At 43.5% G+C, this 20,256-nt stretch overlaps 1 protein-coding gene across 3 annotated transcripts in view; it reads right to left on the minus strand.

Annotated features, from left to right (window-relative positions):
* Positions 1-20,256, minus strand: part of LOC119942307 (katanin interacting protein) — a 174,122-nt gene that overhangs the window by 60,408 nt on the left and 93,458 nt on the right. For all 3 annotated transcript variants that reach the window (XM_038763019.1, XM_038763018.1, XM_038763017.1), the window contains exons 9-14: positions 19,502-19,639; positions 16,557-16,723; positions 13,705-13,776; positions 11,557-11,669; positions 8,469-8,565; positions 6,294-6,509 (exon numbers count right to left, since the gene is read on the minus strand). In XM_038763019.1, coding sequence (XP_038618947.1) covers positions 6,294-6,509; positions 8,469-8,565; positions 11,557-11,669; positions 13,705-13,776; positions 16,557-16,723; positions 19,502-19,639 — 803 coding nt within the window. The remainder of the gene's footprint in view (positions 1-6,293; positions 6,510-8,468; positions 8,566-11,556; positions 11,670-13,704; positions 13,777-16,556; positions 16,724-19,501; positions 19,640-20,256) is intronic.

Consider the following 20,256-nt stretch of genomic DNA (forward strand, 5'->3'; position numbering starts at 1 on the left):
ATTACTTTGTATCCCCCAAGCGCTTTGCACATAGTAAGCGCTTAACAAATACCATCATTATTATACATTTCTTGTTGTGGTTGCTGTTCTTTGTGAGGTATTATTTTTCTTGTTGTTTCTTCTTATTTTATTGTATTTTTTTAAGTGCTTACTATGTGTCAAGCACTGTTCTAAGAGCTGGGGTAGGCGCAAGTTAACTAGGTTGGACTATAAACTGGGGCTTACAGTCTTCTAGAATTTTTCGTATGTTTTGGTTTTTTATTCTTTTCTCTTGACTTTAGCAATAAACTGAAAAAGGCCCTCCCACCCCTTATTTAGCCAGTATCTGAGTATTTTATTCCATAATGGCTCACCAAATGGGTGAGGGCACAGCGATCTTAGAGATGTTCCATTCTGGGACCGCAGACTGCACCTGTTCACCTGACCACCCTTCAAGCAATGCCTGGTGTTCCGACAACTTGACACCTGTCCTCATGTTTTGTTTTGTTGTCTGTCTCCCCCTTGTAGCCTGTGAGCCCGCTTTTGTATAGGGACCGTCTCTATATGTTGCCGACTTGGACTTCCCAATCGCTTAGTCCAGTGCTCTGCACGCACTAAGCGCTCAAAAAATACGACTGAATGAATGAATGATGCTGGTCACAGGGGGACAAGGCCAGAGTGTGTGGTCAGTTCAGTCCAAACCATCACCACCACTGCAAAAACAACACAAAGGCAGGTCCTGCTGGTAGCGGGACGTACCTTTCCCCCTCTTGATCACCAGTGGCCCAAATAACAGGTGGTCAGAAAAGGTGCAGAACCATAGTTTCATGGACACAGTAGGAAGCAGGCAAGCGCTTCTCTCTCAAAGACACCCACTCATGGCTGCAGTTGCATTTTCAGTGTCATCAGAGAAGCAGCGTGGCTCAATGGAAAGAGCCCGGGCTTTGGAGTCAGAAGTCATGGGTTCAAATCCCGGCTCCACCAATTGTCAGCTGTGTGACTTTGGGCAAACCACTTCACTTCTCTGGGCCTCAGTTACCTCACCTGTAAAATGGAGGTGAAGACTGTGAGCCCCCTGTGGGACAACCTGATCACCTTGTAACCTCCCCAGGGCTTAGAACAGTGCTTTGCACATAGTAAGCGCTTAATAAATGCCATCATTATTATTATTATTATCTTTGAACGGAAGGACAAACACCATTACCACAGGTAGTAGGTTAAGTGGGAGGAACAAAGAGTGACAAGTGGTTATAGCAAGAGAAGAGAGTTGAAGAGTACGGAGGGCCTAGAATTAATGATCAGGTTTTCCTCGCCTCAAAACACCCCGCTAGGGTTAGAATTAGTGAGGGATCGTGGGGGTGTCAGGTAAGGCTCTTGTCAATCCACGTCCACTCCCAAGGAGACTTCTGGGCCTCTATATTGTAGGGATGGAAGCTAGGGACATATCATCATCAATCGTATTTATTGACCGCTTACTATGTGCAGAGCACTGTACTAAGCGCTTGGGAAGTACAAATTGGCAACATATAGAGACAGTCCCTACCCAACAGTGGGCTCACAGTCTGAAAGGGGAAGACAGAGAACAAAACCAAACATACTAACAAAATAAAATAAATAGAATAGATATGTACAAGTAAAATAAATAGAGTAATAAATATGTACAAACATATATACAAACATATATACATACACGCATATGACATAGCCTGGGGTTGCAAGAACCACATTGCGAGTTCTTTAAGCCTCCCTGTAGCTCCGGGCCTAGGATTCTCCTGAAACTTTCCTGAAAATGGGGCTCCATGACTGAATGAGGTCTCCCTAGTTTCAAAAGGCTCCTAGTTGCAAATATACTGTCAAGGCATTAGTAGATCCCATACGTAATCTAGACTGTGAGCCCGCTGTTGGGTAGGGATCGTCTCTATATGTTGCCAATTTGTACTTCCCAAGCTCTTAGTACAGTGCTCTGCACACAGTAGGCGCTCAATAAATACGATTGAATGAATGAATGTAATCCTCCAGGGAGGGGAAGTGGAATACCTCACTGAGTGGATGGATATGTTCAGGTGATTAGATACTTGCATGGATTTGCCTCTTGAGAAGAGTCACTCCCCAAACCAGGAGTCAGAAGAATGGACACAATACAAAAAGCTCCATACACTCTCACGGGCAGGATGTGATTCTGAAAGTGGCTCCAGAGATTCTCCTTTCTTATAGATTTAAGTATAGAGGAGCCGCAATCACCGCCAAGTAGAAGAAAGTTTATGGCATTCTAATGGAAGCGGAACTGCGTTCCCTCAAGGGAAGAGAATCGATCAATCAATCAGTGCTGTTTATTCATTCATTCCATCGTAGTTATTGAGCGCTTACTGCGTGCAGTTTATTGAAGTGAATACTGTGTGCAGAGCATTGAATTAAGCACTTGGGAGAGTACAATAGAGTCGGTAGACATGATCGTAGCCCTCAAGGAATTTACAATCTAGTGAGCTTACAATCTAATGGAGTGCAATGTTTGGAGAAAGGAACCATAGCATGGTTCTTTGGATCTCTGACAATAGTAGGCATTCAGTGTTTCCACCACTCTAGCTGAACTTGTCTTAAAGTCTTTTACAACTTCTGCCTCCAAACCAATCCTGAACAGGAAGGTCGAGAACCTTGACCTTTTCAGTCATGAAGCAAGACTTGTAGGGTACTATTAGTCGGCTCTGCACACAGCCTACTTTGCAGAGGGCCTGAATGGAGGCTCAGAGACTCTGACGGAAAGAAACGATTCATCCACCCATCTACCTATCTAGTCACCTGTCTAGTTCCATCACTGGGGATCTTGGTGATGAACATTCTGAAAACAGAAAACCAGAACAGAAGAGATGAATCAAGAGAGCAAAGTGAAAGAAGGTGTCCTTTTCAGAGACGAGCAAGAAAACGGACGCTTTCTGATGCTGTCAACTGGTGACGGCCATTTCCAGGCTTATCCTCTCCCTCCTGAGTCGGATGGGTCCTTTAAGTTCTTTGGCTTCTCCTGCTGAATCACGCAACCCTCTGTCTGGTCACCTTGGCAACACATCAGGGTCAGGAGGCAGCCTCCTCCTAAAGTTATAGCCCTCTAGAGCCATAACTGCCTAGCCATTTGTCAAATTCAGTGGCTGCGCTGATTTAGCTTCTCTGGGTTTCTTCTCCTGTGCATCAGAGCAATAAATAAATCAGCCTCATCTGTTCAATGTCATAGTGCATGAACTGATTCAAAATCTGCGATATGTGCATTGGAGACCCTAATGATCCTATTAGGACAAGTGAGATGATCAAATTAGCAACGGAGACATTGCTGGGACTGAAGCTAAAGGAGTTGCACTTAGATCCCCAGAGCTGTCAAGCTGCATTTTTACCTCACTTGACTGGTCTCTCATACCTCTCCAGACCACACTCCCAACTCTTGGTTGAAATGGTTTTCTTTTATCTTTCTACTGTTTACCTTTTTAACAGAAACACAAAATCATGAACAGTAGATCAATTCCCCAGTCTCACCTATGGTTTAGAGAAACATGAAAAGAGGCAACCATATGGGCAAACACACACAAACACATACACGCTTCATCACTGACCTATCCTTACTCGACTTTATTTAGCCACAGGAAAAAACACGTATTCATCAGAGAAGCAGTAGAGAAAGAGATTGTGGCAGGAGGAATAGGGGAGGCAAGGAAGAATGGAGTTTAGCCATTTAGGGAAGGAGAGGAGGTTTTTGGCAAAGGAGGGGAAGGTGGTGGATGAGGAAGTCTGGCTGTGAAGAGGGAAGGGGATGAGTACTACTGTTGTATGGGAAGAGAGAGTGGGTTGAGGACTTTTTGTTGTGAGGGCTATGGAAGAAGCCAGGTGATTGTGGAGTAGGAGAAAGAAGGAATGGGGTTTTACCATGAGGGGATGCTATTAGAGACACAGAAGATTACACACTGTGACAGGTCGGGGAGTGAGGAGAAGGTGGAGACAAGCAGAAAAGAGGGGCAGACTGGAACAGGGGGGCAACCATAAAACTCTTGGTCCCCTCACCCAATCCTACCGACCTATTGTCTCCTAAACCAATCGCAAGCCCATCAGAATCATTTGTGTTGATCCAAGCAGAGGATGTTCTCCTTATTCTTTTAGGCATGTATAAACAAGATATTGAGATACTCTTAATGTCTTACTTTGAAACCTTTGTAACCTCTAATTAAGAAGACTATCTTTTTCTTTCTATTTTCATGCTTGTCATCTCCTCTGATTCCCTACATATCTTCACATTTTCCCTTCCCTCCCCATTTCTCTAAACTACCAAAACCTCTCCCTCACCCTTACCATTCACTTTCTTCTTTTCTACTTCCTGCATCATCTTATCTTTGTTTATCCCACTCTCCCTTAGTTTGTCCTCCTTTATTTTTTCAACCACAGCTTCTCCACTGGAGCTGGGCTCATCCTTCATTGAGTGCCAGGGACACATTTGGTGCAGGTTATTTTGAAAGGCAGTACGGTCTACTGGTTCAAGCATTGAACTGGAAGTCATGACACCCGCTTGTGCTGCGAACCCCCTGTGCAGAACAATCAATGCCAAACGATATGAGCAAATAGGAAGACTCACTGGCAAGGTAGCAGGTGGATTTTAGACCACCCTCAGTGTTGCACAGCAGAGGGCATGGAGATTTGCCATATGTCACGGCATCAAGGCCAAAAAAAAAATCTCAGAAAGGAAGACCCGAATCCCTATGGATGTCATAAGTTTATGCATCACAGATACAGGCAACCAGAGAAAATGGTAGTTATGAACAAAATTGGATCACAGCAAAACCAATGTCTCTCTCTCTTTCGCCCATGTGATGATCAGGCCCAAGATGTGGAGGCTATTAGAGACAACGGTGTGGAAGAGGAGAATCTTTATCACGGCCAAAGGTTCTGGCTTTATGGATGTGAAAGTCACTAATATCCTCAGAATGTGTTTTTAAACCTACCACCACCCGTTTATTAACTGTCAACTTCTATTCCTGCCATCCATCAAGCATTATAGGCTACCGGGCACAGGGTTATCGGACTAGAGAATGTGGACGGCTCAGTACAAACCATCACCACTATCGCTCCTCACTCCTCACTCTTGGCTTCAAGGCTGTCCATCACCTCACCCCCTCCTACCTCACCTCCCTTCTCTCCTTCTCCAGCCCAGCCCGCACCCTCCACTCTTCTGCCGCTAACCTCCTCACCATCCCTCATTCTTGCCTGTCCCGCCATCGACCCCCGGCCCACGTCCTCCCCCTGGCCTGGAATGCCCTCCCTCCACACATCCGCCAAGCTAGCTCGCTTCCTCCCTTCAAAGCCCTCCTGAGAGCTCAACTCTTCCTGGAGGCCTTCCCACAATGAGCCCCCTTTTTCCTCTCCTCCTCCCCATCCCCCCCGCCATACCTTCTTCCTCTCCCCACAGCACTTGTATATATGTTTGTACAGATTTATTACTCTATTTATTTTACTTGTACATATTTACTATTCTATTTATTTTGTTAGTATGTTTTGTTTTGTTGTCTGTCTCCCCCTTGTAGACCGTGAGCCCATTGTTGGGTAGGGACCGTCTCTATATGTTGCCAACTTGGACTTCCCAAGTGCTTAGTACAGTGCTCTGCACACAGTAAGCGCTCAATAAATACAATTAAATGAATGAATGAATCGCTCATGAGGTTATCTCTTTCGCCTCGTCTTCTCACAAACCTCTATTAAATCCTCGGGATCAAAGGCTGACCTCTTGTTGAGGGAACGAGAGCAGAATGTTGGGTAGGGACCGTCTCTAGATGTTGCCAACTTGGACTTCCCAAGCACTTAGTACAGTGCTCTGCACACAGTAAGCACTCAATAAATACGATTGATTGATTGATTGATTGAACGCAACCCAAGGAGCAGTTGGGAGAAGCACTAATTACACTGAATCGCAAAAGGCCAGAAAAGGTACACACGGTGGACGAGTGTGTGGGAGATTGCCTTTCAACTGCATATACTCACTAATATGATCTCACCATCAGCAGGGACATCTTCAAATGGAAAAGCCGGTTCTCCTATCTTTGTCCCGACTCTGAGGTTCGTTACATGCTAGGGTTGGGCACATTCGGCAGCTTCTCTGTGGGGTTTTTCGTGTATAATGAAAGACACTGTGGTGTGGAGGACGTTTTGAGGAGAATGTATTCTGGCATTTGTCTCTTACCCGTCTCTTGTATTGGAAAAGCGTGATTAATAACCATCTTTGAGTACCTCTGGAATAAACCGTTAAAGACATTGAAGTCCCAGTGAAAAAACAAATAAGCAGAGCTTACGGTTAGGTTCCTGTTGACGAGACAGCCCAGGTCCCCAGGAGTGTCAGTATTTCGGATATCCACATCATGAGGTGACACGAAAACCTTGGCATTGTTTAGGTCAAAAAACTCCACTTCTGTCAGACCCACCCAGACCTCATTCCCCCAGTTGGACAGGATCTCCATGGTGACATAAATAGCATCTTTGATCTCTTCTCCTTTAGCTTCCAAGTGAACCTCAAATAAAGGGAACAAGTCATCCGATAAATACACAGAAATTGCATTTAGGTATTTTCAGGCACTGTTCTTTGGGTGTTCTCTACAACCTTGTAAGCAGCAACTTGTCCATACTACCCCAAGAAAAAAAATTCCGGCCGGACACGTCATGAAGAATGTGTATTCATTCAATCGTATTTATTGAGCGCTTACTGTGTGCAGAGCACTGTACTAAGCGCTTGAATATCTTCTGCATGGAGAGAGAGTGCAATGAAAATGTTTTGGAAGTCAGCACTACTGCAGGAATATGCTGTAACTTTGCCAAATGGAGTCCAAATACACCCAACCATACCCTGGAATACAAAGTCTAGTCTTCATAGATCATTCACAGTGGAGAGCATTTCCTGAGTACATTTCCCCTCGTTAAATTAGGCTGGCAATCTGTAATGGTTCTTTGAACAGCGAACTGTGCAAATGAGCAACAACTGTTCATTACTTATTTTTTAATTAATAGCCAGCTAGCCATGCTATCACACAAAATGGATTTGGTTCAGCTGCCGTTTCCACTAGACAACGTGATATATGGGTGAGGTCTGGGAAGGGCAAAGATAAAAAAGGGAGAAGCTAGGAGTCCTCAGTTACCTCATCTGTAAAATGGGGATTAAGACTGTGAGCCCCATGTGGGACAACCTGATTACCTTGTACTACCCCAGGCTTAGAACAGTGCTTGGCACATAGTAAGCACTTAAGAAATACCATGATTATTATTATTATTAGACCACCAGGAAGAATCTAAAGTTCTCGGCTCTAATGACCGACTCTTGTCTCTGCCCTTGAGTAAACCATTTCACATCTCTGAGACTGTTTTCCCATTTAGTAAGTACGGAGAATAACCCCTCCCTCACAAGCGACGTTGGAAGTTAATGCTCATATACTGAAAGTTGCTCCGAGGCCACTGGATGAAAGATCAAATCCAGTCAGGAAGGTAGCGTTATCAGTTGGCAGATTTAAGGAAATGTCAGATGGAGACAAACGGCCTGGCAAGACAGAATTTGTAATTCTTTGAGTTTGACTGGGCAGCAGCCAGGCCTAGTAGAAAGAACAAAGGCTTGGGCATCAGAGGACCCGGGTTCTAATCTCGCCTCTGCCACTGGTCTGCTGTGTGACCTTGGGCAAGTCACTTAACGCCTCTGTGGCTCAGTTTCCTCATCTTTAAATTGGGGATTAAATCCTACTCATTCCTTCTTAGAATGTGAGTCCCATGTGGGACAGGGACTGTGTCCAGACAGATTCTCTTGTATGTGCCTCAACTCTTAGAACAGTACTTGACACATAGTAAGTGCTTAACAAGTACCATAATCATTAGAATGATTATTTGATTGCCAAATCACCTGAAATACTAGTGGCCAAGAGGCGACTGAATGCGGAAAAGAAATCTCACCTAAGAGAATCCCTGTAGATCTAGGAAGCTTTGGAAAGAGGTTTTTGCGTTGGCTTTTGGATGTAACCTAATTAACAGAAATTCCAAAGAAGTTCACTAGGCCACAGGAGCAGGGTGAGGCCAAGTGTGGACTGAATAGGCGGGTGGGTGGGCAGACAAGGACGTGGAGGATAAAGCTTCCGGATAAAATGGTGCTTTGGCCTTTTTTTTACCCCTTTCCCCTTTCCTTCACTTTTCCACCTGTAAGTGGCAAAGTTCCTTTTGACCTCAGCAAATAGGATCATCATCATCATCATCATCAAAAGTATTTATTGAGCATTTACTATTTGCAGAGCACTGTACTCAGCACTTCAGAAAGTACAATCCAACAGAGTTGGAAGACCACGTTCCCAGCCCACAACGAGCTTACAATCTAGAGGACTATTTAATGAATCGAGTTCTACACCAGCAGACCCTCCTAAATTGAGATTTGTTAAAGATATTTTTTCCTGGCAATTAGAAATCATTTTCCAAGAGTTAAATAGAGTATATCATCTTACCTCAGACTCCGATTCCTTGGCAGTCACAACAACGTGACTGAGATGGGTAGAGTCACTTTCAATAGCCTGAAGGACTTTCAAAAGCTTCTTCTGTTGCCTGAAATACAACTGAACTCTTAGGAAACACCTGGAAGCAACTGATAATTGACCAAATCTTTTCCATCAATAATACTTCAACAATAACAATCACTGAGTTTTAAATGGTGTTCGTTAAGTGCTTACTATGTGCCAGGCATTGTAACAATAATGATGGCATTTGTTAAGCGCTTACTATCAATCAATCAATCGTATTTATTGAGCGCTTACTGTGTGCAGAGCACTGTACTAAGCGCTTGGGAAGTCCAAGTTGGCAACATATTGAGACGGTCCCTACCCAACAGTGGGCTCACAGTCTAGAAGGGGGAGACAGAGAACAAAACAAAACATATTAACAAAGTAAAATAAATAGGATATGTACAAGTAAAATAAATAGAGTAATAAATACGTAGAAATATATACATATATACAGGTGCTGTGGGGAAGGGAAGGAGGTAAGATGGGGGGGATGGAGGGGGGAGGAAGGGGAGAGAAGTACTATGTGCAAAGCACTGCTCTAAGTGCTAGGGGGGATACAAGGTGATCAGGTTGTCCCACGGGGGGCTCACAGTCTTAATCCCCATTTTTACAGATGAGGTCACTGAGGCTCAGAGAAGTTAAGTGACTCGCCCAAGGTCACACAGCAGATATGTGACGGAGCTGGGATTAGAACCCATGACTGCTGTACCAAGCGCTGGGGCAGATCCAAGATAATCACGTTAGACAAAGTCCCTGTCTCATACGGGGCACACAGTCTTAATCCCCATTTTACAATCAATCAATCAATCGTATTTATTGAGCGCTTCCTGTGTGCAGAGCACTGTACTAAGCGCTTGGGAAGTACAAGCTGGCAACATATAGATGAAGAAGAAGCAAGAAATTTACAGATGAAGCAAGAAATTTGAAGTGACTTGCCCAAGGTCACACAGCAGACAGTGGCAGAGCTAGCATTAGAACCCAAGTCCGAAAACTCCCAGGCTAATGTTCTTTCCACTAGGCCACACTGCTTCCCAAGGTATACCACGGTCTACCTGGAAAGAAAATTGCCTGATATCCCCCAATTGACTCTGGAAGCTTCTTCCTTTAGCAATTTGGAAAAGTGAACACAACGCATCAAGCAAGGAAATCAATGGCTCCTGCCTATGCCAAAAAACCCAAAAACATCCAATTTCATATTAGATTCTACTGCTACTCAATGAGGGAGGAAAAAACTTAACCTCTTATACTTACAACAGATAAAAATAGTCTGTCAGTCTTAATATCCCCCCACCAAAACAACGTGAATGATGAACTACTGAAATAAAAGTCAAGCTAGTGAGAATGAGACTAACCACCACCCACTGTAGTCTGACTAAAGACATGAATTGAGCTGTCAGTTTCTCAGCTCCTGTGTGTGTGGGGAGACATATTTGTAAATATAAAACATAAATATAAATGCATATATTTATAAATATGATGTAAATGCATACATATGTCTTATATTTATATATATTTAAAATGAGCCTTGTTTGCTTGAAAATGAGACCAGAAATTTACTATCTCAGGGAACGAATGCAGGGAAATGCGGGAAAAAAAAAATCACCATTTTTTAAATCTTTCTATTGATGAGGATTCTGGACTGAATATGTCCCCAAGCACCCTGCTCTTTCATACTCATAGCCAAGTGACTCCAATCAATCAATCGTATTTATTGAGCGCTTACTATGTGCAGAGCACTGTACTAAGCGCTTGGGAAGTACAAATTGGCAATACATAGAGACGGTCCCTACCCAACAGTGGGCTCACAGTCTAAAAGGGGGAGACAGAGAACAGAACCAAACATACCAACAAAATATAATAAATAGGATAGAAATGTACAAGTAAAATAAATAAATAAATAAATTAATTCAGTAATAAATATGTACAACCATATATACATATATACAGGTGCTGTGGGGAAGGGAAGGAGGTAAGATGGGGGGATGGAGAGGGGGTTTAGTGGCCACCCAGGTGGATGAGGAAAAAGGTCACATATGGAATCAAATATAAAAAGGAGCCGATTTATCACCATTACCTGGGTGGACGGGCATTATGAAGACAGAAGTTTCGGGAACTCAGGGAAAATAGAAACACTAAATTAGAGAAGCAGCGTGGCTCAGTGGAAAGAGCCCGGGCTTGGGAGTCAGACATCGTGAGTTCGAATCCCGGCTCTGCCACTTGCCAGCTGTGTGACCTTGGGCAGGTCACTTAACTTCTCTGTGCCTCAGTTACCTCATCTGTAAAATAGGGGATGAAGACTGTGAGCCCCACGTGGGGCAACCTGATTACCTTGTATCTTCCCCAGCGTTTGTACAGATTTATTACTCTATTTTACTTGTACATCTTTACTATTCTACTTATTTTGTTAATGATGTGCATCTAGCTTTAATTCTATTTGTTCTGACGACTTGACACCTGTCCACATGTTTTATTTTGTTGTCTGTCTCCCCCTTCTAGACTGTAAACCCGTTGTTGGGTAGGGACCGTCTCTATATGGTCTATATACATATATGCAGACCGTCTCTGTATATATGTTTGTACATATTTATTACTCTATTTATTTATTTATTCATTTTACTTGTACATATCTATTCTATTTATTTTATTTTGTTAGTATGTTTGGTTTTGTTGTCTGTCTCCCCCTTTTAGACTGTGAGCCCACTGTTGGGTAGGGACTGTCTCTAGATGTTGCCAACTTGTACTTCCCAAGCGCTTAGTCCAGTGCTCTGTACACAGTAAGCGCTCAATAAATACGATTGATTGATTGATTGATATATGTTGCCAACTGGCACTTCCCAAGCGCTGAGTCCAGTGCTCTGCACACAGTAAGTGCTCAATAAATACGACTGAATGAATGAATGAATGAACAGTGCCTGGCACATAGTAAGCGCTGAACAAATACCAACGTTATTATTATTATTATTATTATTATTATTATTATTATTATTATTATAAAGGTAACAACTTCCCGAGTTTTTAAACTAACTAAAAGTACCTGCTTCCCAAAAGACCAATTTTTTCAATAGCTTCCGTGACTGCATGCGCTCCCCCGGCTGTTTCCAACGGCTTAGATGTTGCAGTGGCTGAGAAAGCTGGACTGCGAGGCAGCTAGGGCAAGGAGAAGATCGTTAACAGACTTCAGACCCCCATAAAACAACAGCGATTGTGGTTTAAAGCACATTCATTTCCAGCATTTGACCGTTAGCAGGAAACGGGAACATCTCCTCTGTGTGGGCTTTGAAACCCACACGCTCTTTATATAGTGCACATCAAAGACAGGAATTTCTGTTCCTTACATTTCACGGTCAATGACTTCAATCCATTTCAACGAACTGCCTAAAATTATCCCATCGGACAATGAAACCTTTCACAACCGAACCATTTCTCGGCACGGCAAAGCAAACCGAGGCTTTAGGGAATTCAAGCTATGTGATTAAATGCTAGTTTTCCCCCTTATTCACCATCTGACCAAGAAATGTGTTCCCTCTGACCTTCAAATTGTTTTCTTCTATTTGGCGACATTTTCCTAATAATAATAATTCCTTCATTCATTCAATTGTATTTATTGAGCGCTTACTGTGTGCAGAGCACTGTACTAAGCGCTTGGGAAGTACAAGTTGGCAACATATAGAGACGGTCCCTACCCATAATGATGGCATTTGTTAAGCGCTTACTATGTGCCAAGCACTGTTCTAAGCGCTGGGGAGGTTCCAAGGTGATCAGGTTGTCCCACCGGGGGCTCACAGTCGTCATCCCCATTTTCCAGATGAGGGAACTGAGGCCCAGAGAAGTGAAGTGACTTGCCCAAAGTCACCCAGCTGACAGTTGGCGGAGCCGGGAATTGAATCCATGGCCTCTGCCTCCAAAGCCCGGGCTCTTTCCACTGAGCCACGCTGCTTCCTGGTCTCCAATACCACTGCAGCCCACCAAATGGACCATAAGGAAACACGGCACTTTGTTACAATCTTGCAACAATAACTGCTCAATAATTACAATCTGAAGCGCCCGTCCACTTTCAGGACGCCTACAAATCAATCAAGCGTTTGCCAACCCTGGGGATGGGCATCTAGGAGGGTTACTGCAGCTCTATGCTGCCAAGGGCCTCACATGGAGCAACTTCCAGTTAACATGGAGGCAGTGGTGCCTATTTGCCCAAGCAGTCCATGGGACAATCAATCAATCAATCGATCGTATTTATTGAGCGCTTACTGTGTGCAGAGCACTGTACTAAGCGCTTGGGAAGTCCAAGTTGGCAACGTATAGAGACGGTCCCTACCCAACAGTGGGCTCACAGTCTAGAAGACAAGTCTCAGTCAATCAGGCATTTGCACTGAACGGCACTTACCCGCTTCTGCTCGATCTGGAGGTGAAGTCCAGCCCTGTCGGACTCATCTAGGTGTTGGGGCAGCTATCGCACTCATCCGGAATCTGGCTGGGGGCACAGTCCAAGTCCCTGGGCCAAGCCGAGCCAACCATATAGATCGAAGCAGAGCTGTACTCCCTTCCCTTTCTTTTCTCGGTTTTACCTACTACCTATTTGAGTGACTCTTCTTTCACCCAAACACCTAAGCTCCTGCTTTTGATGTGGATCAGAGGCAAAACCGTTTGAGTCAGACAGGCTGCCCACCCATTCAGACTGAAATACTTTAGGTGTTCCTCTCCCCCTCTCCATCCCCACCATCTTACCTCCTTCCCTTCCCCACAGCACCTGTATATATGTATATATTTCTTTTACTTGTACATATCTATTCTATTTATTTTATTTTGTTAATATGCTTGGTGCTGTTCTCTGTCTCCCCCTTCTAGACTGTGAGCCCACTGGTGGGCAGGGACTGTCTCTATATGTTGCCAACTTGTACTTCCCAAGCGCTCAGTACAGTGCTCTGCACACAGTAAGCGCTCAATAAATACGATTGATTGATTGATTGATTACTGATCCCGGCCCTTTATTCTCAGTTACGTGCGGTGCGGGGTGCCGGATATGGAAGAGACCACACCGCAGGAGGAAGTAAACCTGACAGAAAAAAAATGCGGAAATTTAGAGAACGATGGATTCTATTAAGTTCAGTCTATGAGCTTTCCCAGTGGACTCTGCCCTGCCAACTCTTTCTTGTGCCTTTTTAGCCAGGACTCTTTCACATACCTCAAGGGATGGGGTTTCCACTACTTCCTTGAGCAGACTAGTCCCCTGTGCAACTGGAGGTGTCTCACCTTCCTGTCACAATAAGCAAAAGAAAACTCTGAATAAAAACACTATATGACGTTACCTAACATATTCCTGGAAAGAAGGTCCCTTCGGGAGTACATAGTATAATCCCCCTCCTCCCGCTCCCCATCCCCCCTGCCTTACCTCCTTCCCCTCCCCACAGCACCTGTATATATGTGTATGTTTGTACGGATTTATTACTCTATTTATTTATTTATTGTATTTGTACATATTAATTCTATTTATTTTATTTTGTTAATATGTTTTGTTTTGTTGTCTGTCTCCCCCTTCTAGACTGTGAGCCCGCTGTTGGGTAGGGACCGTCTCTAGATGTTGCCAACTTGGACTTCCCAAGCGCTTAGTACAGTGCTCGGCACACAGTAAGCGCTCAATAAATACGATTGAATGAATGAACGAATATTTCATGTACAGTTAAAGAGAATGGCCATTTAACCCCACACCTAACCTAGTGGGGAATTCAATAATAATAATAACGATAATAATAATGATGGCATTTGTTAAGCGCTTACTATGTGCAAAGCACTGTTCTAAGCGCTGGGGAGGTTACAAGCTGATCAGGTTGTCACTCAGGGGGCTCACAGTCTTCATCCCCATTTTACAGATGAGGTCACTGAGGCCCAGAGAAGTGAAGTGACTTGCCCAAAGTCACACAGCTGACAACTGGCGCAGCCGGGGTTTGAACCCATGACCTTTGACTCCAAAGCCCGGGCTCTTTCCACTGAGCCACGCTGCTTCAAGATGTCACTCAGTCAATTGTATTTATTGAGCGCTCACTGTGCGCAGAGCACTGTACCCAGCGTTTGGGAATACAGCAGACATATTCCCTGCCCACAATGAGCTTACAGCCTAGAGGGGGAGACAGATGTTAATATAAATAAATAAAATGACAGATAGGTACATAAGTCCTTTGGGGCTGTGGAGAATAAAGGGAGCAAGTCAAGGCAATGCAGAAGGGAGTGGGAGAAGAAGAAAGGAGGGCCTAGTCATTCATTCATTCATATTTATTGAGCGCTTACTGTGTGCAGAGCACTGTACTAAGCGCTTGGGAAGTACAAGTCAGCAACGTATAGAGATGGTCCCTATCCAACAATGGGCTCACAGTCTAGAAGGGGGAGACAGACAACAAAACAAACCTGACAAACAAACAAACCTCCTTCCCTTCCCCACAGTACCTGTATATATGTATGTATGTTTGCACATATTTATTACTCTATTTATTTATTTATTTTACTTGTACATATCTATTCTATTTATTTTATTTTGTTAGTATGTTTGGTTTTGTTCTCTGTCTCCCCCTTCTAGACTGTGAGCCCACTGTTGGGTAGGGACTGTCTCTAGATGTTGCCAACTTGTACTTCCCAAGCGCTTAGTCCAGTGCTCTGCACACAGTAAGCGCTCAATAAATACGATTGATTGATTGATTGCCTTGTATCTACCCCAGCGCTTAGAACAGTGCATGGCACATAGTAAGCGCTTAACAAATATTATTATTATTATGGTCCTGTATATATGTTTGTACATATTTATTACTCTATTTATTTATTTATTTATTTATTTATTTTGCTTGTACATATCTATTCTATTTATTTTATTTTGTTAGTATGTTTGGTTTTGTTCTCTGTCTCCCCCTTATAGACTGTGAGCCCACTGTTGGGTAGGGACTGTATCTATATGTTGCCAACTTGTACTTCCCAAGCGCTTAGTCCAGTGCTCTGCACACAGTAAGCGCTCAATAAATATGATTGAATGAATGAGTAGGGACCGTCTCTATATGTTGCCAACTTGTACTTCCCAAGCGCTTAGTCCAGTGCTCTGCACACAGTAAGCGCTCAATAAATATGATTGATTGATTGTTGACGGCCTTGTATCTACCCCAGAGCTTAGAACAGTGCATGGCACATAGTAAGCGCTTAACAAATATTATTATTATTATGGTCCTGTATATATGTATATATGTTTGTACATATTTATTACTCTATTTATTTATTTATTTATTTATTTTACTTGTACATATCTATTCTATTTATTTTATTTTGTTAGTATGTTTGGTTTTGTTCTCTATCTCCCCCTTCTAGACTGTGAGCCCGCTGTTGGGTCGGGACTGTCTCTATATGTTGCCAACTTGTACTTCCCAAGTGCTTAGTCCAGTGCTCTGCACACAGTAAGCGCTCAATAAATACGATTGATTGATTGATTGATGGCCTTGTATCTACCCCAGCGCTTAGAACAGGGCATGGCACGTAGTAAGCGCAAAACAAATATTATTATTATTATTATGGTCTGCAGAGCAGTGTACTAAGCACTTGGGAAGTACAAGTCGGCAACATACAGAGACGGTCCCTACCCAACGACGGGCTCACAGTCATCTTGGAGAAGACGTGCCTTCAGCAAGGCTTTGAAGGAAGAATTGTCTGTCGGATGGGAAGAGGGAGGGGGTTCCAGGCCAGAGGCAGGATTTGGGCGAGCGGTCGGCAGGGAGATGGATGAGATGGAGGTACAGTGAGAAGGCTGGCCTGGAGGAGCAAAGTGTGAAGGTTGGGTTGTAGTAGGGAAGTAGTGAGAAGGTATAAGAGGAAGGAAGGTGACTGTGTGCTTTGAAGCTGATGGTAAGGAGTCTCTGTTTGATGCGGGATGGACGGGCAACCACTTGAGGACTTCTTGACAAGTGGGGAATGTGGCCTGAAGATTTGGGCTGAGACAATAGCTAATTTTCCCCCCACCCATGGGTTCTTGTACATTTTCCATGCCAGCGCAGCGGCCTAGAATACCTGACTGTCAGCGGTCCCTGTCTTTCTGCAAAGCATCGCTCTTTGTAAGGCCTCATTTTCAAGTTGGATGGCTTTGAGCACTGCTGAAGCGTCTTCTGTGGGGTCTTTATCCTCACAAGCACTCTTGCGCAAGGCTGACAGGGGCCGCTCCTTTCGGCTTCCAGGTCCTGGTGGGCAGAAAGCAAGAAGACGTTTCTTTCGACCCTACCGTCGTGCTTAATAATGATGGTATTTGTTCAGCGCTTACTGTGTGCAAAGTGTGAACACTAGTAAGTTGAAAAGGAACACGCACCCGAGAAAGGCATTCTAGGATAGATTAGGACCATAATAATAATAATAATGTTGGTATTTGTTAGGCGCTTACTATGTGCAAAGTGTGAACACTATTAAGTTGAAAAGGGACACGCACCCGAGAAAGGCATTCTAGGATATATTAGGTCCATAATAAAAATAATAATGTTGGTATTTATTAAGCGCTTACTATGTGCCAAGTATGAACACTATTAAGTTGAAAAGGAATACGCACCCGAGAAAGGCATTCTAGGATATATTAGGTCCATAATAATAATAATAATAATGTTGGTATTTGTTACCAACACTATTATGTTGCCAACTTGTACTTCCCAAGCGCTTAGTACACTGCTCTGCACACAGTAAGCGCTCAATAAATACGATTGATTGATTGATTGATTGAAAAGGAACACGCACCCGAGAAAGGCATTCTAGGATATATTAGGTCCATAATAATAATAATAATAATGTTGGTATTTGTTAAGCGCTTACTATGTGCAAAGTGTGAACACTATTAAGTTGAAAAGGAACACGCACCCGAGAAAGGCATTCTAGGATATATCAGGTCCATAATAATAATAATAATAATAATGTTGGTATTTGTTAAGCGCTTACTATGTGCAAAGTGTGAACACTATTAAGTTGAAAAGGAACACGCACATGAGAAAGGCATTCTAGGATATATTAGGTCCATAATAATAATAATAATAATAATAATGATGTTAGTATTTGCTAAGCGCTTACTATGTGCAAAGTGTGAACATTATTAAGTTGAAAAGGAATACGCATCCGAGAAAGGCATTCTAGGATATATTAGGTCCATAATAATAATAATAATAATGTTGGTATTTGTTAAGCGCTTACTATGTGCAAAGTATGAACACTATTAAGATGAAAAGGAACACGCACCCGAGAAAGGCATTCTAGGATATATTAGGTCCATAATAATATTAATAATGTTGGTATTTGTTAAGCGCTTACTATGTGCAAAGTATGAACACTATTAAGATGAAAAGGAACACGCACCCGAGAAAGGCTTTCTAGGATATATTAGGTCCATAATAATAATAATGATGTTGGTGTTTGTTAAGCGCTTACTATGCGCAAAGTGTGAACACTATTAAGTTGAAAAGGAACACGCACCCAAGAAAGGCATTCTAGGATATATTAGGTTTGTAATAATAATAATAATAATAATGTTGGTATTTGTTAAGTGCTTATTATGTGCAAAGTATGAACACTATTAAGCTGAAAAGGAACACGCACCCGAGAAAGGCATTCTAGGCTATATTAGATCCATAATAATAATAATAATAATAATGTTGGTATTTGTTAAGCGCTTACTATGTGCAAAGTGTGAACGCTATTAAGTTGAAAAGGAACACGCACCCGAGAAAGGCATTCTAGGATATATTAGGTCCATAATAATAATAATAATAATGATGTTAGTATTTGTTAAGCACTTACTATGTGCAAAGTGTGAACACTATTAAGTTGAAAAGGAACACGCACCCGAGAAAGGCATTCTAGGATATATTAGGTCCATAATAACAATAATAATAATGTTGGTACTTGTTAAGCGCTTACTATGTGCAAAGTATGAACACTGTTCAGTTGAAAAGGAACGCACGCACATTGTATTTACTGAGCGCTTACTGTGTGCAGAGCACTGGACTAAGCGCTTGAGCCCACATGGGGCTCACAGTCTTAATCCCCATTTTCCAGATGAGGTGACTGAGGCCCAGAGAAGTGAAGTGACTTGCCCAAAATCACACAGCTGATAACTGGGGGAGCCTGAGCCCACATGGGGCTCACAGTCTTAATCCCCATTTTACAGATGAGGTAACTGAGGCCCAGAGAAGTGAAGTGACTTGCCCAAAGTCACACAGCTGATAAGTGGGGGAGCCTGAGCTCACATGGGGCTCACAGTCTTAAGCCCCATTTTACAGATGAGGTGACTGAGGCCCAGAGAAGTGAAGTGACTTGCCCAAAGTCACACAGCTGATAAGTGGGGGAGCCTGAGCCCACATGGGGCTCACAGTCTTAAGCCCCATTTTACAGATGAGGTGACTGAGGCCCAGAGAAGTGAAGTGACTTAACCAAAGTCACACAGCTGATAAGTGGGGGAGCCTGAGCCCACATGGGGCTCACAGTCTTAATCCCCATTTTCCAGATGAGGTGACTGAGGCCCAGAGAAGTTAACTGACTTGCCCAAAGTCACACAGCTGATAAGTGGGGGAGCCTGAGCCCACATGGGGCTCACAGTCTTAATCCCCATTTTCCAGATGAGGTGACTGAGGCCCAGAGAAGTGACTTGCCCAAAGTCACACAGCTGAGAAGTGGGGGAGCCGGGATTTAAACCCATGACCTCTGGCTCCCAAGCCCGGGTTCTTTCCACTGAGCCACGCTGCTTCTCCTTCTTGCTCTGCGCGCCCTTGACCCCGGACTGAAGAGCTGGCTTGTCTGCATGACCCGTTTTGGGACCAATCTGGAGTAAAACGGTCAAGAATGCAGATCAAGATTGCTACCTAATAACCTCCGGTGTAACAAGACAGGTGATGGCCGGTGGTGTTCCGAAGTGAAAGAAAAAGCTACCTCAGAACCCCACCCTCCCCGCTGCATGATTGCTCAACAAAAGTGTTCTGTGCCCTTACTAGAGTGGGTTTTCTCCTGGTCCAGACAAGTAGGCGAAGCCTGTCTTTCCTTTTGACACCTTTCTAACCCAGGTTTGGTGGGGATGTAGAGCTCAGCGTTATCCTTCCGTTTGGCTGACAAATTCCGTTCCTTCTTGCCTGCAGGAAAAGACATAATAATAATAATAATAATAATAATAATAATAATAATAATAATGGCATTTATTAAGCGCTTACCATGTGCAAAGCATTGTTCTAAGCGCTGGGGAGGTTACAAGGTGATCAGGTTGTCCCACGGGGGGCTCACAGTCTTAGTCCCCGTTTTACAGATGAGGTAACTGAGGCCCAGAGAAGTGAAGCGACTTGCCCAAAGTCACACACAGCTGACAATTGGCGGAGCCGGGATTTGAACCCGTGACCTCTGACTCCAAAGCCCGGGCTCTTTCCCACTGAGCCACGCTGCTTCTCTGTTTCCAATTTCTGTTTGTGCAAATAGAATCCAAACGTCCCCGTATCCTGGACTCTCCGATAATATTTAAAGATTATCAGAAATGCAAAGACTGACACTTCAAATTCTGTTATGCTCATCTAGCGCTGACCAGCTTGGGGATGTAGTAACCTAAGGCATGTTCTCCGGGCAAACTTTTTCAGTTTTCCATGTGTTGTCAGCAAGTGACTTTTCACCAGGACTTTCTAGGCAAAAGCTTCATGCCTAACACCCAGATCCCCAGTGGATCATGAAAAAATGAAAAATTTCACCTAAGACAGATAAATTC

Source organism: Tachyglossus aculeatus, chromosome 21 (genome assembly GCF_015852505.1).
Source record: "Tachyglossus aculeatus isolate mTacAcu1 chromosome 21, mTacAcu1.pri, whole genome shotgun sequence".
Taxonomy (NCBI): domain Eukaryota; kingdom Metazoa; phylum Chordata; class Mammalia; order Monotremata; family Tachyglossidae; genus Tachyglossus; species Tachyglossus aculeatus.